A 25,519-nucleotide genomic window follows, 5' to 3' on the forward strand; every position below is an offset into this window, starting at 1 on the left:
CAATACCGTTATTTTCAACTTCAAAATTTGACAGATGAATAACACTTGACAGGCCTATCTTTATGAAGTATTATACTACAAAGGGTCTCTTTAGGCTAGAGTACCAGTGACTCATTTCAACACAGTTGTCTCCTAAATGGTGCTCTATGGGATAACATGTATGACTTGTGAAAAGAATTCCATAATCAAGAAAGTATGGTAAATGCTGGGTTATAGAAATGTAAACTGGTATCTTTAACATAGGGCTTTTAAAAACTAATATACAATGTGGAATTTTAAGAGGAGAATGGCATATGTGCCATGTAGCATTTGCCCAGTGGATTTTAGCAGAAAATCCTTTTTTTTCCAACTTGTAGGACTAGTGCTCAAGGAAGACACTTTGGGTAATATAATCTGACCAGTACCATATTTCTGAGTCTTGCTATGAAATGTTTGGGTAAGAACACAAAATTGCTCTCCTTAATATCAACTGTTCACTTTAACATTAATTACAGAAAGACAGAAGTTATAATAACTTAAGATACACATGATCAGTGAAATTCATATGTATAAGAATAACTATACATTATTTACACTGGCATTAATGTAAAACTAGTTCACTCTCAACAAATAAATGGTCTGTGCAGTAATGATGAGAGATAAAGCACTAATCCACATTATGGTTACACATTTAAAACAAGGTTTTCTCCCAACACATACTATTTAGCCTGGAAGTGGGTCTGGCAGTGGTGGACTGAAGTGAAGCTGGCAGGGTCTCCGATTTGATGGTTACATTGGTGACCGCACCATCCATCCTCTCTGGCTCACATAAGCCTGGCAACTGGGCTGCCTTCTCCAGCGTGGGTAGTAACTGATCAAACTGGTCAAGGTCAGCTGTAAACTAAGAACGGAAACCAAAGTTAGAGGAAATATATTCTATACTTTACCTGAATCAATGTAGAAAAAAAGTTGTTCCTTTACACTCTATGAATTAAGTGTGACTATGAGAGAATGGAGAAGACATAATTGGAAAGACTGAGGCCTCATTAAAATTATGTGATCTTCTGGAAAACAGTTTGGATGCTTATGATATTAATATAGTGGAGGATATGAAATAATGTACACATAATATTTGTCTACTATATTTTGGCATAAAATTTATGCATTGGAAGGAGTTTAGACTGGAAAGAATTCAAGAATATTGTGTTCCACTGATTATGGATGATTTTTTTTTTCTTTTTTTTTGGATGATTTTTTCTATCTTGTAAAATGATTTACTTTATGATGTTAATGAAAAATAAATTTACACTGATGTAACTTTATAATTTAAAAAAGTTTGGGAAACTTCCTTATAAATAGTATATCAGCTTCAAAGATCCCAGGAAGGTCACTTCCCACTTGAGGATTTAATAAAATAAGAAACCTATTTTCTAGATGAGATAGGGTATCCCTACAGTTGTCTGAGGTTATGCATAGGAGAAAACTGGCCTTATTTCACAGTATTATTCTATTACTATTACTTTGAGACAGTTCATCAGTATAAAATGTCTACCTGTTTGTGTTTCACTATTTAATTCAACTAAAATTTATGTTTCTAGACTGTATAAATAGAATTATATAGATGTATTTTTAAAATGTCTGACTCCTTTCACTTAGCATTATATTTCTGGGGATGCCTGGGTGGCTCAGCAGTTTGGTGCCTGCCTTCAGCCCAGGACATGATCCTGGAGTCCCGGGATTGATTGGGCTCCCTGCATGAAGCCTGCTTCTCCCTCTGCTTGAGTCTCTGCCTCTGTCTCTCATGAATAAATAAATAAAATCTTAAAAAAAAAAATTATATGTCTGAAGTTCAGAGATCTTGTCACATGTAGTAGTAGTCAATTTGTTTTCAATATAGAATAGTAACACATTGTGTGAACATGCCACAATATATTTATCCATTCTATTGTGATGGATTTGGGACTAATACAAATAAAGCTACTATGAACATTTTTGAACACGTATTTTGTTATACATGTGCAAAAAGTACTAATCATAAGGGAAAATACTGACAAATTGGACTAAATGAAGACATTTCATCAAAAGTACCATTAAAAGAAAGAAAAGGCAAGGCAAAGCATAGAGAAGATGTCTGCAAATATACTACTTTATAGGACTCATCCAAAATATGTAAAGAACTCTTGAGTCCATAAGAAAAAGACGACATATTGGGAAAATAGGCAAGATACCTGAATAGGCAGTTCACAAAAGAAGATATACAAATGGCCAATAAATATTAGGGAAATGCAAATTAAAACTATGAAGTACCACTACAAAGACCCCAGAATGGCTAAAATTTAAAAGATTGACCTTACTATGTATTAGCAACAACATGGAACACTAGAGGGAATTCTTTGTACACACTAGGAAAACTCCATTATCTACTAAAGATGAATATACATATATCTTATGATTCTGCAATTCCACTCGTAGGTATAAACTCAGCAGAAATGCATGAATATGCAAACCAAAACATATACCACGACTGTACACAATAGCATTATCTTATAAAGTTGTGACTTTTTAAAGAGAGTTTTAATATAGTTATTATTTAAAGCTTTTTTTCAGCTTAAAAGCACAGTATTAGTTTACCTGTACCAAGAAACATGAGAGATAGTTTATACTCAAAAAGCACACACAACATAAAAATAATCAAAAAAGTGTTATTACAAATAGTAAATAGAGACAATATGGAGCACTATGAATGCAGAGAGGAAAGAAATGTCTAATGAGGGCTAGTGGGGAAGGCTTTACAGAGATGATGTCTGAACTGGTTTGTGAAGGATGAGGAGAAGTTCAGCAGACAGAAAGGAGAGCAAGGCAGAAGATGCTTAGAAGAGACATGGCTTATTCCAGGAATGGCAAGGACTTCCATGTGCCTAGAATGCAGTATGCCTGAGGGAAGAGAGAGATTTCTGTGAGATGAGGGTAGAACATAAAGCTGGCTTAAAAAATGAAGGACCTATGTACAGTAAGTGTGAATCCTGTTTCAAAATAAAATGTCTCATTGATTAGCTGCTTTGTAAATATATTTTCAGCTATTTCATATTTGTCTATATTCTTTCTAAATAATTTGTGAGCTCCTAGGGGGGAGAGACTACATTTTCTGTTTTTCTTAAATTCCTTCAGGGTCCACAGCAATTACTCCATAAGTGAAAGTGCCTGTTAATTTCACTCCATTCCCACCTCAGCTTAATCACAGAAGTTCCTAACCTATAACAATTTATGCAAAGGTTTATTTCTGTTTATTTCCGTTTCAGAGTGTGTTATGTACCTGCTTCCTAGAATACTCCAAGTCCCTATTCTGATAAGGGCTGAAGGTGATTAGAATCAGATAAGAAGAAAAACAGCCTTAAAAAACGTTTCAAGGGAAACTAAATAGCAAAGCAAGCCAGACTAAGCAATTTTGTCCACCTCCTCACACTTCTCTCCCATTTCATTTACATCAGAGGTTCCCAAACTTAGCTACACATCATAGTTCTCTGGGGAGCTTCTTAAAAATACAGATTTCTGTGTTCTATATCCAAAGAGTTGGATTCAACAGGTGGTATTGGGAGGAGGGGGCAGGAAAGGTATGTTTAAAAATTTCCAAAGCTGTGAACTGATTTTATGGAAAGAAGCAAATATCCATTTGCTTAGAATGCTGCATTAAAACTACAGCCCTAAAAAACAACAACAACAACAACAACAAACTATAGCCCTCCAAAGTTCCAAGGAGGGCATCCTGTGATTTTTCAACCATTTCCTCTGAGGACATCCCGTGATGTTTCAACCATTGATACTAACCTTTTAATATATGCCCAATGGGTAGGACAAAACATAGCCTGAATCCAAATCTGGTTTATGGTTGGAGTAAAATACATGAAAAGGAAAAAATAACTATGACTATTTATTCTATGATGCGAGGGATTACCTACCTGGCTCTGGGACTCCAGTTTAATTTCTTCAGGAGCAGGTTTGGTCATTGGGGTTGGGTTTGTGGTACAAGGATCCATCTGTTCTTTCTTTTCTACTTTCACCTTTACATCATCCAGGCTCAGGTTCGGAGTTGATCTTAAATCTTTCTCATCTTTATCTAAAAGATATCGTAGGAGCTGATGGTCTTTTGATTCTTTTTTCTTTGAAGCATCCAGTTCTAGTTTTACACTCGAGTTCCCTTGTACCTGTCCAGTCACTGATACAGAAGTAGATGCACCGTCCTTTTTATCAGGCTCAACAGACAAAGTGGTGATATCCGAGGGGCTACCCTCCTGTAGGAGCCGGTGCAAAATTTTGTGCCGCTCCGTCAGCGAGCTATGAGAGGAGGGGCAAGAACCGCTTGAAGAGTTAGCAGAGGCAGAGTTGGAAGTGCCTGAGCATGACAGTACTTCTTTGCAACTTGTGTCTATATCAGCATGCCGTAACTGCTGCTCTGCAGTTGTTGTCAAAAGCTGCACTAGTTTGTGACTGGTTTGAGAGTACTTATTGTCTCCTTCTGAGAGTCTGTCATTGTTATGCAGAAGCCCAGAATCCAGAGGTTTGCCATCAGTAGAGCTGTTGTCAGACTGAATCATTTCATTTAAAATGGATGCAATCTCTTTGTTATCTTTGGACTCAGCTTTTGCTGGTTGTATATTTAACCTGCTAGGTGAATTCTGTGAGCTCATCTGCCTGAGGACTGGAGAACTGGCAGAGAAGCCAACAGAGTTATTGGGTCCTTCATTCATGCTCTGTAAAGATGTTACTGGGATGTTTGAATAGGATCGGTTACTATTATTACAGGCAGTACCTGTCATGCTAACGGGGGAGCTTAATGTCGGAATATTAGGAGGGAACGAATTGTTTGGCATCCTGGGCCTTGGTGCTAATCCAGAACTAACTTGTCTCCTTGGAGACATGAACTGTGCGAGAGATATTCCTGTACCTTCCATAGGAGAATTATTGAGGTTTAAAGAGGGGTTAGTGCTCTGGGAACTGGCCTGTCCCTGGTTTAAGGCAACACTGGCTACAATCTGATTTCCAGGTGAGCATCCAAAACTCCCTTGGCTGTTGCTAGAATTACTATGACTGCTGCTATGGAGGTCTGAGCTCTGTTGGCGGTTTACTCTGGGGGACACCATGTTGTTGCTGGATGGTGGCAATGTGGATGAACGGGCCACACCATGAGCTGGCGAGATACTAGAATTGACGGAGGGGTTTACTCGGGGAATTGACATTCCAGAATTAGTGTCATCTTGAGGAGAAAGACCACTGTGTTCCCTGGGGGGAGGGGGGAAAAAGACATTATTATTCAAACATCTTCACTGCTTTCCATTAAAATATCTTTATGATGCATATTATAAACCAAGACCATTAACCCCATTAATATTGCAAGCCATCAAGTAAAAAGCTTCTGTATCACTTTAAATTAAGGAAAAACAGTGGACTGTTAGTGCTACTGTGAAATATTAGCACCACTTAATAGGCAATAGTGCTCATGGTCCCATAAATTTGATAACGGTTTCAGTTATATGGGAAAGAAATCTTTCTTGGCCTTGGAAAAAATCCAATATATGTACTTTTAAGCTTTTTGAAATTTAATACAAATACTTAACATTACAATAATATTTTTGATTGAAAGAGAAACTTCCCACACCTCTGTTTACAAAGTCTTTATTCATGACTCCCTTTTACAGCTTTTAAGTATTTCAACTCCAAAGAGGAAGACTGGGTAAGGAAAATACTGTGTCACTGATGTAAAAATTAAAAAGGGTGATATGCAGACATAGCAGATGTTTTGAAAGAGAAATCACAATATGAAAAAAAGAACTGTGCTAATTCCACTCACAAGCATAAATTAAACTAAAATTAGAAAAAACAGAATACTGAATTCAGATTTTCATCGAGCTCTTTACTCAAATCCATAATTATGACAACAGATTTGTGACTGGTATTACCATGTTCCAATAAGCAAATATATCAGATGAGGAAAAGATGAAGTGAGGGGAAATGTCTTTGTTTTTGTTTAATGCTACATTTTAAATAGTTGCAAATGTAGGGTTTTGAATAATTCATAGGATAAAAGAATGGTTCCATGAATTTACCATATATACCAATGTAAAATGTACTTAGAGAGGAGAACAAATTAGAGGCAATGACATTCAAAACTCTCAAGTTGATAGTTTAATAACCTGTAGTTTGAGAAACTGTCAACTTGAACTCAGGAGCCATCAAGTTTGCTCTAATAAGAATACAGTACTTTTAAAAATAAAAATAACAATATTAACAAATTCTGAAATCTTTTTTAAGACCAAAGTTCACATATGGAAAGTAGGCTATTTTTAGCCACCTTCTGGGTTTTTACCTCTGAAACACATATTTTCAACCTAACCCTTCCTGTGTGTTTGTGTTTTTTTGAACAATAAGGTTATTGTTAGGCAAAAAACCTATAAAACCCAATATGGATATATTGAATATATACTCATCACACTAGCTTAATGCCTAATTTAGAATTTTTGTTTTCTAGCCATCAAGAGAATAAAAAAATTTTCTCTAAGAAGAGATATGTGAACTGATTTATTTCATATGAAGCTCTCCAAATAAGTAGTACCTGTCGATGATATGAATTCCCATGATGAAAGGTTGCATGTCTGGACTTTGAGGGTAGCAAAGTTTACACTTGGTGTGGGCGCTAAGCATTGTCCCATCATTCAATATGAATCTATAGGATGGGCTGGAGGCAGTGCCACGAGTCATCACTGTTTCAAACAAAAGAAAAACCTAGTTAAAATTCTGACACTTGCACTTTGGGCAGAGGAGAGTTACCAAGCCTTATTTCTACCTTGAGCCTCATTTTAAATGACCTCCCAACAGCTGCCTGCTCAAACTCAAAATAAAGAATAGTTTAGACAAAGCAGATATCTGAAGGGGGAGAAGGATTCTGGCTGAAATAGACACTTGATGACAAGTTTTAACTTAGTACTACTTGAATGAGTGCCTCCTCACATAAGTTAAAATAATGAAGAAACTTCAAACCAGGAAAAAAAAAATCAACTTTAATCTCTCCATAATGGGACAGTTCTTCAAATTTATTAAGTGTCCATTAAAAATACCAGCAAGTAATTGTCTCCCTTTCGGAATTATTTCTAACAAGTTTGTTTTTTTCCTTTTGCTGGCTGATTTTTTAAAAAATATTTTATTTATTTATTCATGAGAGACAGAGAGAGAGAGGCAGAGACACGGGCAGAGGGAGAAGCAGGCTCCATGCAGGGAGCCTGATGTGGGGACTTGATCCCGGGTCTCCAGGATCATACCCTGGGCTGAAGGCGGCACTAAACCGCTGTGCCACCGGGGCTGCCCTGCTGGCTGATTTTTTAATAACAGCTTTACTGAGATCATTCATACACCATAATATTCATCCTTTATGTTTTTATTAGCTTGTAGAGTCACTGAACTGAAATTCAAATTTAATTTTTCACTCAGGAATGTGAATCACTAAGGTCTCATCTGTCAAATTTGTGTATTTACATATATATATTATTTTTGATGTTAGTGTAGTAAAAAATTAAGATAAAGGCAACTGTTACTAATATAAAAAACAAAAACTAGATTAAGGCATTCATATCACTATATAAACAACATAGTTTACTTCTGTCTTAAAGGTTTATTAATAGCAGGCAAAATTCTAACCATATTGTTAAGTATTTATTAAATATGTAAGGGCTATAACCAAACTACTAAGTAAGAAAATGTCACTGATGTTTTAGCAATATGATACAATTCTATTTTAAGAAAGATTTAATAGGTAGATTCAGCTATAGGTTAAAAATCATATTCATGGAAACACAAGAATTACTACCACAAATGACTATTACAATTTAGCCTGTAATAAATGTTAGTACTATTTTTCATAGACATTTCAGAAAGCCCTTCTATTACATTTTAAAGACACGTTAAAGAGATTTAAAATGACCAATTAATAATAAATATCTTTTGAAACTACATATTACTTAAGAGAAGACACTCTCTTTTACTGCTTTGGGTATACCTCATATGCTAAAGAGAGTATAAACTGTTGTAAACCTATACCATACAAAAATAAGCCTAAATACTAAAATTAAGACATAGACTTAATTGAAAGGATTAAGACTGATGTCCAATCAACCACATTCCTTATCCATCTGGCAAATTCAGCCAGAAATCACTGGTACATTTACCAAATATAACATAGGGAGAAACTTAGTACCTAATGAAATAATAAATGATGAAAGAGTCTTAAATGAAATGGATAATTTTTCTATTTAAGGATATAAATAAATGTTTTGCTATAACAAAACCCTAAAAAAATGTAATGATTCCAAATTGTCAACATCTTTTTAACAGTATATTTTAGAAAACACATCTATAACAAAAAAGTAGCATTTCAAGATAAATTATTAATTTGGGAGAAAAATAAAGCTTTATTATATAAAGGGCCAGGCAATATATTTCATGTTATTTTGTTTATACCATTTTATCTCTCTCTTCATCAGTTTATTGTTTTTTAGGATCTCCCCATTCTCCTGAAAAACACCGGCTCTTCACTACTGAACTGTACTGTTACCAGCCACATGTGGCTATTTAAACTTAAAATTAAATAAAATTTTAAGTTCAGTTCCTCAGCCACACTAGCCACATTTCAACTACTCGGTAGTGACATGTAACTACTGTCTCCCATACTCAACAGTATGTATATACATACATACACACACACAATCCGACTTTACTTTCATTCCAATCTTATTTTTCATTGCTTCCTAAATATTTCCTCTGTCACTTTAAATAAGAGGTAGATAACTTTACACACACTTATCTTTCTTCAGCAACTAAAATAAACATAAGGGCTAGTACTGTGTCCCATTCTTATTTTCCACTCTCCTTGAATCTCATGTAAACAGATTAATACTGACTTGTGATCAACTACCATAACACTTCTTTAAAGGAGAGATTTTAGATCTTAGCTGTGTTCTCTAATGCTTTTCTCAATTTATGTTCTTGCTCTAGTAGGAATCTGGACTTAACTTTTGTAATGAAAACTAATAGAAATTTCTTGATTTATTAGCCCTATAAAGTGAGAAAGAACTAGAAACTCAGACTAGCATAGAAACCTTTAAATGCTTAAAGTGGATTACAGAACCATCACTGGTCCTTTTGGTAACTATGCTGTCTTAATTTGGGACTCTATCCAAAATAGTAAAAATTCCAAAATTGGGGAACTCCTATTAACTTTATATAAGGAAATTACCACACTTTAATTTTTGAAGTTAGATTATTTATTTTGGATGATAATGTGTGGAAAAAGACTTAACACACATCATTATTCACAGTCATTTTTTGAAAAGGAAAAAAGGTAATATAAGCTATAGTAAAACTTTAGTTATTAGAATTAAGGCTATCCAATTAACTAAAATTCTTCTGATGCTCAGTTTTTCAGATGGAAAGGTAAACAGGAAGGTAGCATGGATCAATGAAAAGAACAAGACCCTAGAAGTCAGATTCAGGCTTGAACTCTGACTTTGTCATTTACAACTTTAGGACTTCATAATGCAAATTATGCCTTCTCCCATCATCACTAAAATGGAGCCAGTAATGCTGTAAGATAATATCTAGTATGGAGCTTAGTATATAGTAGGTACTAAATGAATATTTCCTGAATAAACATCAAAGAAGGAACAAGCAAACACAAAGTACCTATGTCCTGAGTACAGACACATTCAGCCAATCCCTAGATACCATTCACACCAATAGCTTTGATCATATGTAACAATCATGAATATTTTGAATTAAGACCTGAGTAAGGGAGCCACAGTTCTTTATAGAGCTGGCTGGATAAATGTTTGCTCTGCACATCAAATTTTCCCTATAAAGGGTTTCAAGGTTACGACGAGTCAAAACTATCTGGAATGTCGTTTTGATCACAGGTCCTGGCCTTGTTTTCCAATCTAGTATTGCCAGGTATATAGCTAGCTGGTATTGTGATCCTTGACTCATGTCCATTTCTAAAATTTTTAGAACACTTAGTGGGGAGGAACACCATTGATGAGGTAGTTCTGACACCCCCAGAAACTCTTCTAGGAACCTTTTAAAATAACAACTGTTTTGTTTTGTTTTCCCCTCCAGAATAGGCCTCAACAGAGGTATGAAGTAAAGGAAACCATTTCCTCTGGTCATAGCAGCTGTAAAAGTAGAGCCATTTGGGTTTTTGATTCCACCCAATTTGGTGCCAAGATAACCTTAACAAGCATGCTTTACTGATATTAACTAAATGGGTAGGTATAAAATGTATGGTAGGGTACTACAGGTCAATGCTGGTAGAGGCTTCTTTTTCCTTTTGGTATTTCCCTAGATATATGCAGAAAATGCAATTTTAAAAACAGTTATCAAGATAAAGGAAAAATAATTACCCCAGATGCTCGAAGATTTTCAATTATCAATGGGTTAATCCTATTCGGTATATGAAATTTCTTTTTATTTTTTTATTTTTTTTTAATTTATTTTTTATTGGTGTTCAATTTACCAACATACAGAATAACCCCCAGTGCCCGTCACCCATTCACTCCTACCCCCCGCCCTCCTCCCCTTCCACCACCCCTAGTTCGTTTCCCAGAGTTAGCAGTCTTTACGTTCTGTCTCCCTTTCTGATATTTCCCACACATTTCTTCTCCCTTCCCTTATATTCCCTTTCACTATTATTTATATTCCCCAAATGAATGAGAACATATAATGTTTGTCCTTCTCCGACTGACTTACTTCACTCAGCTGAAATTTCTTAAAAAGGGAAATAAATTCATATTTTAAGTTTTTTTCAACAAGCCTGACAAAAAAAGATTTTCAGCTAACTCTGTTATATGGACCATGGAATTAATCACAGTACACCAGTCTCAAAGAACATTCTAGTTAATCATTCATAGGGGAACTTAGGTTTTATAGCAATGCTTCCAAACTTCTTGGTACTGTAAACTCCTCTAATCGTCTTGTGATTTTTTAAATTAAAATAATTTTATTTTGTGATTATAACGTTAAGATAACTGAGAAGTGAACAAAGAATAAGATAAAGTCATTTGTAATCCCATCACTCAGAGTCACCACTGTCCACATTTTGTAAACCCTCTAGAATTGGATAAACATCCAAGCATGAGATCATACTACATACGCTGTGTTTTCACAGTCTATTTTTCAATATAACAATATATCATGGACATCTTTCAAAGAAAAGAAATGATGATCCATTACATCACTGATAATAGGTAAGCAGAACTTTTATAAAACTTTCCTAGGCTATGTTAACATTCCCATGACTGCTACTCTCCCCAAGTGCTGATAGATGTGCTATAGGAATAAGTATTCTGAGGAAAAAGAAGTCTGGATAACAAAGTTAAACAGGTACTTTTACCTCCCAGAAACTTACTTTATATGTCTTATGAATTCCCAAGAGTGAGAAACTGAAACATTCCCCAAACTTAATTCAGCAGGAAACATCATTTTTTAGTTATAGCTATTAATATCTTGTGGAATGTAGGTTTGTGTTTTCCAAATTTCTCTGTTAGAAAACATCTTAGACTATAGACTGATTCTGTACTGTGGGTGGAGTCCAGAAATCTGGTTTAACAACTGCCCTGGATAAATGTTATCAAGGACCCTTGGGAAGCATTTATCCTAAAACTTTCTTAAAGGAATGGTTCTCAATCCAACTGAACCTGGAAAACTTTTCCAAACCATACACACCTAACACAGACCTCCTCCTAGTTTAAATAAAGTTCCTCAGGTGATCCTGATATCCCTTCCCCCCTAAACTCAGTGAAGAACCACTGCTATAACCTAGTTCATGATGAATGCCCACATATTCTTAGGCTGAAATGTGGGGCTTCTTTCCAAATTTGATTCTGGAAAATAAAATAGTAAACTCCCTTTAAAAGCAGTCTATGAAAAAAAAAATAAAAGCAGTGTATGAGCATCTCTGACAAAAGCAGCTAAAAAACTAAGCTAAGAACTAACTTAAAGTTTAATACATATTAGGATTTTCTACCAGTCACTGCCTTTCTACCAGTCACAAAATCAAGTTTCACACAGTGACATAATTTCACTCTTTTCACCCAGACCCTTATGTGAAGAGGGAGTAATGAAACTGCAAACACAAACTTATACCTCCCCCGACTCTTGACAGACCAATGGATCTCACACTTGCTGTACTTAAGCACTGCCTTTGGAGCTTCTGATACCTGGGCCCTCACAGGAGGTTGTAATTCAGCATGCCAATATCTTTAACAGATGATCCCCATGTAAGAGTTTCATGGGACATGGTTTTCTTACCAGGTTAGATACTGCTGAATATGAAATACCAGAAAAAGATCTGTTCAATCCATGCACACTTTTAGGCAAATTGACCAGATTCTCCAAAACTATATAATAAGAGTCATGTGAACTCTGGACAACAGTGCTGAGAAAAACACAAGTTCTCTCTGTTGAGGAATATTTTCTTCTCAAAGAAGTGGAAGAAAAGGACATGAAGAAATGACTAATGGGGAAGAGGTGTTGAATTATATTATCTTACATTTTACTCTAAATTGTTTTACTTCATATATTAATGATAGGTACTAGTTATACTTTAATCAGTATTCTTATAGATAATTCTAATGATTTAGAAACATATCAACTGTGGTTCAGTCACATCCATAGGGAACCTAATCATTTAGAGAATAAGACAGTAATCTAGATCTGTTTTACCGAGGTGGAAGTATATGTAAATTATAGGAAAATAAAATTAATTAAAAGTCTTCCAAATAAAGTCTTGGGAGGCCCAACTTAAAAAGTTAAGGTGAAAACCAAACAGTATAATATACTTCAGCATTTTGGCAGTGAATGAAGATAGTGCTCCGAGTCTCAAACTTATGCAAAAGTCAAGTGCCATTCTTGGTAGAGGGAATCATGAAGTTTGTAACCAATAAATGGCATTAGTTGCTTATTGCAATGGTTTCCAAACCTGACTGCACCAGGATGGCCAGGGAACTTTAAAAAAATGTAGGTTCTTGGCCCTATCTACTGAAACATCATCTTTGGGGAAGGTATCAGTCTAGTAAGAGGCCCAATGGAGAACTATGAGTCTGTAGGAAGTTGTTCCAGAAGCAATCAGACTAATGAGATTCAGAATAGATAGATGGCTTCCAGGAAAAAACAAAACAAAACAAAACAAAACAAGCTGCTTCCTCTCCACATACCACCTGAAAGCAGTTGACCTAAAATGTAATAAATGGAAAAATCATCTATAAAGTTAGGAAACATAATATTACAGGAAATATTAAAATTAAGAAGGTTGATGGAACACTGAAAAATATTTTTTTAAACTATTTTTCAGGAAGAGCCATACAAAGATACTCTTCAAAGAAACTATTAGAGAATAGAGAATAAATTATACAGGGAATGGAGTACTAGGCTAACATAATTATGTAACAATATTTTTAAAGTATATCAAAACCCTCACTTCTGAAACTCTATGAACTTTCTCAAATAATTTTCCCTGTGTTTCCTGTAATATGATTAAATTCCTTAAAGGCAGGGAATAGACTTACTTTATCTCTTAGAGTACTATGACATAGGATATACACAGTTCTTAATTTAATATGACATATTTTTAACTCCAAACTTTATCCTGAGTCCGGTGATACAGGTACCATAACAGTAATGAAGTAAACCTGTGAGATACAGATTTCTGTATTATCTAGAAGTCCTTTCACATGCCTGTTCTGCTGGGAATGATCTTCAAAAGTCAGATGACATTATTACTTCATTTCTGAAGCCATCCCTGATTCTCCAAGCCAGAATTAGTTTTTTTTTCTTCTTTGGTTATACCTCTGGGTATAAGCTCATATGACACTGATATTTAAAGTCATTTATTGTCCTAATATATTTTGAGCTCCTTGAGGGCAAAACCCTGCTTCTTAGCCATCGCTGTATCTCTGCCACCTGACATAGTGGTCTATGTATGTGAGGAACTTGATACATGTCTGCTGAATGAATGAATGAATGAATGAGTGAGTGACCACCACATGATACCCTGTTCTTTAAAATGTGCATCCCAAATTCAGGATCCACTCATGAATTACTTTGCTTACCCATTTCTTCCTTTCCTAAAACTGATTATTGCAAAAACTGTAATTTGGAGAAAATACTTATCAAGCCATAAGTTCTATACAATTTACTTCATATTAATAAAAAGGTCAATGAAAATAATCAAGAGAAAAAACTTTACCTTCTTGAAATAGTTGTCTGGCATAAGATGGTTCTCTGCCCTGAGGTTGGAAAAAAGCATAAATGCACTTCCTCACTAAATCTTCCCAGCCAGTTCTTCCAGCAGCTCTCAGGGAGCTAGTATCAATAGAGATGATTTTACCTACATGAAAAACAGAAGTTTACATTTGTGATAGCCTCTTGATGTAAGTCACCCATATTTCAAAATCAACAACTATATCTAAGAAATTTGCTGCTGCCCCTAAATGCTTAATGGACAAAACCATTAATAAACACCATTAATTTTTATTACATATGGTTAACAGTGTATATAACACTTACATGATAATAAAATCTGCTTTGGTCTTGGAATGTGTAATATATTTATCATATTCTAAAATTTGATTCCAGTCAAGTATTACAGTTGTACCATTAAGACCTGAAGCTGCACAGACTAATGAAAATCCAACTCTTCTGGTTTGCTCTTTGGATTCTACTCTCTATATACTAAATGACTAGATTACTTATTGGGAAAGGAGAGACAGAGATGAAATATATTTTGGTTTAAATTCATTTCCAATAACAAAGTGAAGAGAATATGAGAAAGTAAGCAAGACTTTCCTTTTCTACTTCCTCTTGGGCCATAGGCAATATTGCATTTAAGAGTAAACAAAGACTGAAGACAATAAAAGTTAAATCAGAAAAAGATAACAAGTGAGAGCACTAAGACTGGCTAGACATTCTGCACAAAGAACATATGCTTTATAAAATGTAGTGGTGATTTGCTACTGTTAGCATATTTGAACAAATTTCCTAAATGGCTATGGAAGAATTCAGGAAAATTATTCCTTAGTTAGCCAGGGCCAATTCATCTAGTTTGGGATTACCTAGATTTGTTTTATTTCTTTATGCAATCTTTTATTAACATAACATATATAAGATATATATGAATTAGATTAATAAAATGAAAATCTGCAAACCTACCATCCAATTTCAGAACTTGAACATAACCTATACCATTCCATTATGTGTGTATCCTCACCTGTCATATCCCTCTGTTTTTATGCTTTCCTATCAAGGGACATCTAAATCGTATTGCTTTTTGTTATTACAATCAATGCTGCTGCAAATACTGTCCACATTTTCATGGTGGCATGTGTTTGAGAGCTTCTCCAGGGCACATATGTAGGAACAGAACAGCTGAGTCATAGGTTATGTGAATGTCCAACTTTATAACATTAAACTGTTTCCCAGAGACTTATATAAGAGTTACTATTAATCCAACATCATCTCCATCACTTGAGGTACTGTCAGGCTTCTTTACTTTTTACAATTAGTAGGTCAAAAATGTTTATGATATAAATTTGTACTTCCTAACTCATGAGGTTAAGTATTTTTCACGTTTCCTCTTCTGTGAATCACTGACTTATCTTTTTATCTTCCTTCTTCTTACAATCAACTCAAACCTATTGTACTTTTTGTGCATCCTCATTTTAACTAACCCCTTCTTTATATATTTCACTTGGTTTGTTTGGAAATAAATTTATTAGGCCTCTTTAACTCAGAGTCTTGAATCTGATATATCTGAGTCTGTCTGATAAGGCTGTCACCCAAGTTTTGGTAAGAATGTAAATGGTAGAAAGGAAAGAAATTCAAACTTAAATAAAGGAATTTTGCTATTTAAGAATAGTTTGTGGAAAGCCTGGTGAACACTTAATTGCAACTGTAGAGAATTAGAGATTTTCTAAGAATTATAATTTTTTACTCTTTGCCTCTTATTACATCAGAGGTCAAGAGTTGGTTATAGCAGAGAATCAAATGTCACATGGATCTTCACATGCAACAATGCTTCTCAGGGCCAATGACTAAGGGTGGGGTGTGTGTGTTCATGTTTATGTATTCATGTCAGTACTAATTGGAGGGGAGAAAGTGATCAAACTATTAGTAATGGTAACAAATAATTAGGTAATGCAGTGACTATCTTAGAAAATCATGAACAGGCTGATTTGAAAGTTTAACCAACCAACCAAACCAACCGGTAAGCCACTGTACAACATTTCTTGGTAGAAGACTTTCTTTTAAAAGGACATGAACCACCCCATGTAGAATTAAAACTACTACTAAAATTTAAGGAATTAAATATCTAATACTTACTGCAACTAGTTTATTAATTTTTTTTTAATTTTTATTTATTTATGATAGTCACTCACAGATATATAGAGAGAGGCGGAGACACAGGCAGAGGGAGAAGCAGGCTCCATGCACCGGGAGCCCGACGTGGGACTCGATCCTGGGTCTCCAGGATTGCACCCTGGGCCAAAGGCAGGCACCAAACCGCTGCGCCACCCAGGGATCCTAGTTTATTAATTTTTATCTATATCAGTTTGATGATACTATAATAAAATGTTCTTTACATTTTAAGAACACTGTATTTCTTTGGCACCTATTTTCCTTATATTTTATTTATTTATTTTTATTTTTTTATTTTTTTAATTTTTATTTATTCATGATAGGCACACAGTGAGAGAGAGAGAGGCAGAGACACAGGCAGAGGGAGAAGCAGGCTCCATGCACCGGGAGCCTGATGTGGGATTCGATCCCGGATCTTCAGGATCGCGCCCTGGGCCAAAGGCAGGCGCCAAACCGCTGCGCCACCCAGGGATCCCGATTTTCCTTATATTTTACATTTCCTCTGGTATCTTATGTAATAAGTGTATACAGTACAGTGATGTCCTTGTAATAGTGCTTTGGTGAAAGGCGATGCAATATAAAGGAAGAGGGCTTAAGGATGTCTGTTCTCAGCAATTAGCTGTATGGTTTTGGAAGTCACCATTCTATCATTTGTTAAATGAATGGGCTAGAATCTGTGATCTCTGAGGTTCCTTCTAGATTTATAATTATTTTATGATTCAGAGCTTAATTTTAAAATTTGTATACATTTACCTTAAAATCAGGTATATCTAAGATTTTAATCCTGGTTCTTTGGTTAGGAATAAAACTATCAGTAATAACATTGTTCCTGTGGAAAAATACAGTCTTCTCTAATCCAGTTTAAGGGGTGCCTGGATGGCTCAGTCAGTTAAGCATCTGGCTCTTGATTTTGGCTCAGGTCATGATCTTACAGTCTTGAGATCAAGCCCTATGGCAGGATCTGTGCTCAGCAGGGAGTCTGCTTCTCGCCCTCTGCCCCTCCCCCCACTTGTGCACACTCTCCCTCTCTCAAGTTTTTAAAAATTTATAAAAATAATCCAATTTAAGATTCAATGTATAGAAATGCAATACAAGAAAAAGCTGTAATATATTGTTCCTAAATTATCCTCATAATTTTTAGGCCTTCTTTGTCTCCATTTATTCTGTAGCCTGACTACCACCCTTTCTACCAAGCTTTTATTCTGCTCATAAGCCCTTACTTGGTTTTAGTGACCCAAAAGACCAATTACATTTTCAGTGGACCCTATTTTTTCTCCATGCATTAGTATTTTTGGTTTTCAATAAAGGTTATAAAATTTTTCCAGAGCTGTTCATTGGTGGAAAATGGAAAAGGACATGTAGATGGAAGACTCAAAGGAGGAATGAAGAAAGTTATGGTGAGGGATAATTATTATGTACGGATGCCATATCTCTAAGTCCTAGACATTTTCTTTACTATACTCTGTTATTAGTGCTAATTTATCCTCACCTACTCTTCAGTAAAAGCAGCTGGGAGCTTATCTTTAAAAACACAAGAATAAAGCACACAACAGGAATATTAGATTTCTGGGACTAAAAAACTATTAAATATTGTAACAAATACTAATAAATGTTATAAATAATGGCAAAAGTCAAAAAGTACATTAAAACTAAACTTTCACAAAGAATAAAATATAGTAGAAATAATTTTTTAAATGTTGGTCTGCTAAAAAATATCTTGCTGTATCTATCCCTATTTTAAAATGAGAGGTGATATATAAGTAACTCTGATGTAAAAATATGAAACTTGATGTGTTAAAGTGAAGATAAGATTACCTAACATATAAAAAATACTATAGAAAATTGTTAAGAATGGTAACAATTTGTTTTGGCTGAAAATTAAATCTAAAGTAGGCCCTTACAAAGAAGGCCTGACTTCCTGGCACTCTTACCATGACTTACTTTGGGCTCTATTGCCCTTCTTTTGGTTTCTCTAAAGCACTTGACTGTTTTCCCATGGGCCTTTGCAGCTGGCTCTCCTTCCTCAATCAGGAGTGTTCATGCTGCATCATGACCCTTCCTTGCCACCCCTTCCACACTTTGCAGAGTTGGCACGACCTCATTCTTTGGAGCTTAGGCTCAATATCAGCTCCTCAGTAGGCATTAGTTAACCAGTGAATTTAAAAATAGGTTCTCCCTATTAGTCTCACTTTTATTATCTCATACCTTTTCCATCGTAAAACATACCACAATTTGTAATTACATTGTTGATTTCTGCTCAGTCATGTACACCCTGAGCAGTCACACACAGTGACAGGCACTTCTAGGCATTTAATCAATATGTCCTGAATATATATTTTTTAAAGGGGGGAAGGGAAAAGAAATAGCCAGATACATTGAAGCATAATTTTAAAAACATCATTTATAAATAAATATACTTACATCTACATTGCCAAATTTCTTTAAAAATTTTATTCCATGATTACGAAAAATAATTTATAACCAAAACAATATGTGAATAGCTATAATGTTCTCCCCACAACCCTGCCAATGGCAATGATTACAGCATCTAAAATGCACAAGATGAATGGAGCGCCTGGCTGGCTTGGTCAGTAGGGTGTGTTATTCTTGATCTCGGGGTTGTGAGTTCAAGCCCCAGGTTGGGTGTGGAGATTGCTTAAAAGAAAAATCTTTAAAAGTTAATAAAATAAAAAAAATAAAATACACAATATCAAGACCATCATTTAAAATACTTTTTGTATAAGACCAGTGAACAGAAGCTAAATAGCAGACAACAAAAGGACACAAAATTTTGGATGTAAATCTAAACTTTGCAGTTAATACCTGTAGTATCTTGCTTGGTCATAAAGGATTCTACACCTGTAATGGCTGGAGGCCGAGGTAATCGCCGTGCAATACAAATCAAACATGACTGGAAATCTGCCCAAGACAAGATAAGGGGAAGTTGAAGAAAAGAAGGCAGAAAACAGTTCACATCTATCATTTGCCATTAATGGTTTTCATAAAAACAACACATGTTATAGGATCTGACATAATACTGGAGTTATTCTGATCTAATAATATAATATTAGAGATAAAATTGCTGGTAACCAAAAACTGGCAGCTCTGGGTAGAGATCTAGTTAGCATAAATTATCCCTTCCCATTGAATGTTCTGACAGAGACCAGAGGAGACAGATGTATCTCATGTACTTGGATGATAGCAACCTGAAGAAGTGGTTGTCACTAGATTAAAGGAACACAGTGATTTTTTAAATACAGTTTTTAGTCAATTTCCTATGCTTATCAATACTTAATGGCTACAAAGACTATTCTTACAACCGCTATGCAGATAATAATTACCATATGAGAAAAACACTTAACTCTTTCTGAAGAAGCATTATTTTGCCCTTGATGGAGGATTTTATGTTTTAGGATCTATAATTTTTTTGAAGTCCCATTTCCATTTTTGAGTGCTACACAGAATGTCACACAGCTAAACATGAACTTCAACCATAGAAGACAGACTGGCACTGGCATGTGTATCCTGCAAAAAGTCCTCACTTGACTGTGGCACCCATTTGCAGATGAAAGCTGCTACATGCATGGCCTTTTTTTGTATCCAATTAATTTCTCACCTATTACCTCCCCTAGTCCTTCCTTCAGTTTCCAATCTGTGGTGTCTTGACCTTAGTTCAGACTAGCTCACATGGAAAACTCATCCACTGGCACATATTTGACTAATGCCCTGTTGGTACCATGTTCCTATTAGAGTGTTAGCTGTGTTTTCATCTGTTCATAAGTTTTCTCCTTATAAATTACCTTGTATGGCCTCAAAAATGCTAACTCCATTCTCCAACGTTCCCCACACTCTAAACTTGAAACTTTCTAAAAATCAGAGCTGTTCAACAGCCTGCTGCATCTGGTACATTTCCAACTGGCAGCAGTTAGCTACGTCTCTTATTTCTAGGCAGCAAGTTGGTTTGAATTTGACATTTTAGTGGGAATGCCAGCTTAAAACTGAGAGTGTGGGGGCATATGAAAGGGGTGATTCTAGGTGCTGGCAATTTTTTTCTTAAGTATTAAGAAATAACGTAGTAAGCTGAATAGCCACTATGATACATAATATAGTGACGAAAAATACTCTCTGAAAAATACTGTTCATAATCAGTTACTCTCATGATCTTTAAAGCCATGGAAAAAGCGATCAAACACCTTAAAATCACCCTTTGTTTTACCTTCTCCATCCTCTTGAATTGATTTTGGCTGTGACACGGTGAAACACTGCATGACTTCGTACCGCTGGCAAGCTTCTTGGTTCTCAGTGCCTGGCTCATCTGGAGGGTGAATTAGCATCCTGCAGTTAAAGGTATGGCTATTTCGTCGTGTTGCCTCCTGAGGCCAAGGAACTCCATTTACTGTGGGAGAAAAATTGATTATATGTCCGCCAATAGGGTGAAAAACTCTGAAGATACAAAAGACATACATTTAGCCATCTGCTTTATTAGATATTCAGATGAAAAGACAGATCTCTTCACATCTAACATTATCCTGAGGCAACAGGATACTTGTATTTCTTACCGAATATAAATGTCTAACAATTACAAAACTGTAAAATTTTTAAGAGATTGTGCAGGATTTCTCCCCTCAAAAATAAGGCCTTACAAATTCATAACAGTCTTCATAAACAGTTAAGGGCAGAAATTAAAAAGTAACAGCTTACTACTCTTTTGCTCAGATTTTTATAGCAGTTAATTAATACACTTTTCCATTTGTAACTGGAAATGAAAAAATGATTGGAAGCCACAGATCCAATGTAAAGCAGGAGTTTTAACCTGGCAGGCATGTATTCTTAAGGATGAGCTTGTAAAAATATGCACTTTTTTGGGGAGAGGATTCAAAGTTTCTCAGAGGAGACTGTGAGTCAAAAAAATATTTGTAATATACAGAGACCAACCTTGGCTTCTTATAACCATTTTTTCTCATACTTTATATGCAACAATGCCTCAAGTATAGGGATAATCAATAAGTTATTACATAAAAATTGGGGTACCTGGTTGGCTCAGTCAGTTAAGCACCTATCTGACTTGATTTTGGCTGAGGTCATGATCTCAGGGTTGTGAGACTGCGCCTTGAGTTGGGCTCTATGCTGGTGTGGAGCCTGCTTAAGATGATTTCTTTCTCTCTGTCCCTCCCCTCACTACCTCCCTCTCAAAAAAATTTAAAAATAAAAAATGTAAAGCTATTACATAAAAATGACTGTTAAAACATAAATGTTGCCTGATTTGATATAAGAAAATGGAATTCAGTTATAGAAAAGATGTCTGTATATTTCTTTTTTTTTTTTTAAGATTTCATTTATTTACTCATGAGAGACAGAAAGAGAGAGAGAGAGAGAAAGAAAGAGAGAGAGAGAGAGAGAGAGAGAGAGAGAGAGGCAGAGACACAAGCAGGGGGAGAAGCAGGCTCCATGCAGGGAGCCCAACGTGGGACTCGATCCTGAGTCTCCAGGATCACACCCTGGGCTGAAGGCAGATGCTCAACCAATGAGCCACCCGGGCTGCCCCAGATGTCTGTATATTTCAAGTGATCATCACTGTGTGATGGGTCACTATATCCCAGTTACAATGTTATATTCAAACCATGGTGACAGTCAGAGGGTTTTTAAAAAGGCTCTCCTCTCACCATTCCCAATAGTTTTTTTACTTAATCCTCCTCACTGACCCGCCTTCCTTTTAACCATTTCATCAGCCTGTAACTGTTAGAGAAAATCATGGAAACAAACCTATACTGGAGGAAGGAGTCTTGGTTTTGCTATGAGCTAGCTATGAGGTTTGGGTTAATTACTTTATCTCTGCACCATCTTTAAAATAAAGGAATGCACTATGTTATCTCTAAAGTAATTTATACTCTAAATTTCTATAACAAAACACCAAAGACCCCTTGATAATTCAAATATCAAACTAGTGATTTTAATAGAAATAACCATTTCAGGCCCCTAGGTACTATAAACACATAGTACTCTTTTCAAAGAAGAAATAAAGCTTCTATCCTATTGAGTGAATAACATAGAAAATAAAGAGGTACAGATTAACATTTTATTTGCATGTGTGGTTTAGTTATATAGAATTTCTAGCCAACGCCCTCCCCTTACTTTTAGAGCACACATAGGCTAAGGAATAGGCACAGGGTTTAGCAAATGAACAGAGGCTAGAAATCAGACTCCATCCATCCTCTCAGCTAGACTCTTTTGTCAGCAATCTGTCCAACCATATTTGGAACTTTTGAGTTGAAACTACTGATCTCCAAAAATGTTCATTTTAATACATATATAACATGATAGTATTTTTTCACTCACTCCCTTTTTTTTTTCCTTTTGAGCAGGGTGGTGGGAAGGATATACATTTGTCACTTTCTTGGACATAATCAAAATTAAAAACAGGTAATTTCACGCAGAAGCTTCTGGTGGCAAAGCAGATGACAGCTCTGCTTCTCATTACTGTCACATGATTAGGGCATAACAAGAGGAACAGGATAAAAGGAATGCTATGACTTGTTTGATGATACCCTCCCTTCATATTTACATATTGGGCTGAAATTAAATTTAAAAATATTTTTAATATAACATATTTCAGAATAATACTATGTATTATAAATATAATTACTGTATAATGGAAGAATAATAGCTATAGGGAGTTCATATTTTTTTAAAAAAACACATTGCTTTGTACCTAGTGATTTTGGTAGCAGATTCTTCACAAATTCTGCATGATCCCCTACATGCAGTATGCTGTAGACACTGGTATTCATTAATTCCTCCTGATTGTAACCCAAGTAGCTGGTCACATTCTCTGACACAAATACAATTCTCCCTTCACAGTTCACAACAAAGAAAAATCCATCCAAAGCCTGCAAAGTCAAAAAAAAAAAATTAAGAGATTGAAAGGTTAAAAATATAAAAGAAAAATAAACATAACACATTTCTCTATTGAAAAAGAGATAAAAAATATGGCAAGTTAATAAAAAAGATTTAATAGAAGATTTAATACTTAATAGAAGATTTAATACTGCATGTTCTCTGTAGAAGGGATATGATTTTGAAACAGACTATACAGTAATATACAGCAGACATGAATGAGTGTATCAACCCTCTGAGAGAGACACTCTATGGTAGCAGATGTGAAGCAAATAACGGATATTCATACAGTCATAAGCATCTCTCAACTATAGGTTAAGACCTGGTTTCTACCCTCAAAGAACCTATGGTACAGTGCTACAGAGATATAAATATAATAAAATACCAGTAATGCAGTGTCAGAAACATACACCAAATATTCTATGAGCACAAAGATAAACACCTAACTTGAGGTTGGGATGGGAAACAAAGAAAGGCTGTTTGCAGACCCCTACCTGAGTTCTACAGGACATAGAAGGAGAGGAAGAGGAATGAGGGAAGAACAGTCTAGGCAAGGGGGAAAGTGTGGCACATTAAGAAACAAGCCGTTTAGAGTTGCTGGAGTACATGGTATAAGATAGGCTCATGGCAGGAAATAAGTCTGGAGAGGCGGATAAGAGCCAAATCCCAGAGGGCCCTTCTATGCTCTGATACAGAGCTAGGGGTCTCCTAAAGGATATATATACCCTAAGGGGAGCATTAAATCCAGAGGTGCAGGGAAAAAGTTAGAATCTCTATTTATAGTGCAATCTAAAATACAAAGACGAAATTAAGATTAATAAATCATGCTGACACCCTGATACCTCAACTCAGTCCAGACAGACATATCGCAAACCATGGATTCCTGACAGAAGATCCAGAATGTAGAGGTTGATGACTGCACCCTACTTATATATAACCTTTCCATTTATTGTTATATACTGCAGTTTACTTGCTATAGAATATGCATAAGTAGTAGAAACAAGACCTTTGGAAAACAGTACATTTCTAGGATTTTGTAACAAGATGTAAAATGACCATGAAAATCCTTCATGTCTCACATAAGTGTGCTAGTTATCTGTGGCAAAAATTCTTAAAAGAGCTAATAATATCATGGCTTATTCATTTTTCTTTTTTAAAAAGGTAAGTGTTCCAAATTTGCTGACCTTTTCTATGATGACAAGTGGTTATGATAATAAGTTACCTAGCAGATGTTTTCCAAATAACAAACACACTTAATTTTGTCTATCCAGGGTAAAGATGAAATTTAAACAATGAAAAAGTAAACTGCCTTTCAAAAAGACACTTACGCTACAGAGACAGAACATGAAAATGCATGTTTTGAAATGTTACCTTAGTTGTGACTTTGTCGCCAAAATGATGAGAATTACCTGTAAGAATTTTCTTCTCTGTGTAAAATGTTAAAAACAGGACTTTTTACCTGCTCAAAAATCTTCCAGTTTCAGTAGGCTTTAAACTCATTTTTTTTTTAATGTGGAAATGCAACACCTTTTGATTACTTTGGAAGAATCACCAATTGAGATTAAAAAAGATGGAATTTCAATAAAAACCCAGGGATATAATTAATGATCTAAAAACCTCACCATCAGATAAACCCTTTGCTAACCTATTTCATGATTACAAGAACATAGGTAGGAAAGCACCCTCATTTCTAACTAATCATTTTGTTTGGGTTTTTTAAAATTAAATTAGCTATCAATTTCATAGCAGATGATCAATACATATTATTTGCCTTATGGTTTTTGTGAAAATAGAAACAATGGAAATACAGCTGTATCAATTATTCAAAAGTAGATCCAAAATTATTTAAATTGTTTTTAGCTATTAATTGAATCTGTATAAATATAATTTCACTTATATTATTTTTGGTCTCTTAAAGTTTAATAAAGAACAGTATGGGTATAACTGTGTCATAGTTTAGAGCAAGAAACAGTATTTTTTAAAAAAGATTTATTTATTTATTTATTTATTCATTCATTCATTCATTCATTCATTCTTTCATTCATGAGAGACACACACACAGAGAGAGAGAGAGAGAGAGGGGCTGAGACACAGGCAGAGGGAGAAGCAGGCTCCATGCAGGGAGCCCAACGTGGGACTCGATCCCGGGTGTCCAGGATCACACACCCTGGGCTGAAGGTGGCGCTAAACCGCTGAG

At 35.3% G+C, this 25,519-nt stretch overlaps 1 protein-coding gene across 9 annotated transcripts in view; it reads right to left on the reverse strand.

Moving 5' to 3' along the window:
• NCOA1 (nuclear receptor coactivator 1) overlaps positions 1–25,519 on the reverse strand; it is a 244,326-nt gene that overhangs the window by 51,137 nt on the left and 167,670 nt on the right. For all 9 annotated transcript variants that reach the window (XM_072770848.1, XM_072770853.1, XM_072770847.1 and 6 more), the window contains 7 exons: positions 23,138–23,315; positions 20,645–20,824; positions 19,252–19,347; positions 14,261–14,401; positions 6,587–6,734; positions 3,936–5,256; positions 700–880 (listed from right to left, as the gene is read on the reverse strand). In XM_072770848.1, coding sequence (XP_072626949.1) covers positions 700–880; positions 3,936–5,256; positions 6,587–6,734; positions 14,261–14,401; positions 19,252–19,347; positions 20,645–20,824; positions 23,138–23,315 — 2,245 coding nt within the window. The remainder of the gene's footprint in view (positions 1–699; positions 881–3,935; positions 5,257–6,586; positions 6,735–14,260; positions 14,402–19,251; positions 19,348–20,644; positions 20,825–23,137; positions 23,316–25,519) is intronic.

The sequence above is a fragment of the Canis lupus genome, chromosome 12 (assembly GCF_048164855.1).
Source record: "Canis lupus baileyi chromosome 12, mCanLup2.hap1, whole genome shotgun sequence".
NCBI classification, from domain to species: domain Eukaryota; kingdom Metazoa; phylum Chordata; class Mammalia; order Carnivora; family Canidae; genus Canis; species Canis lupus.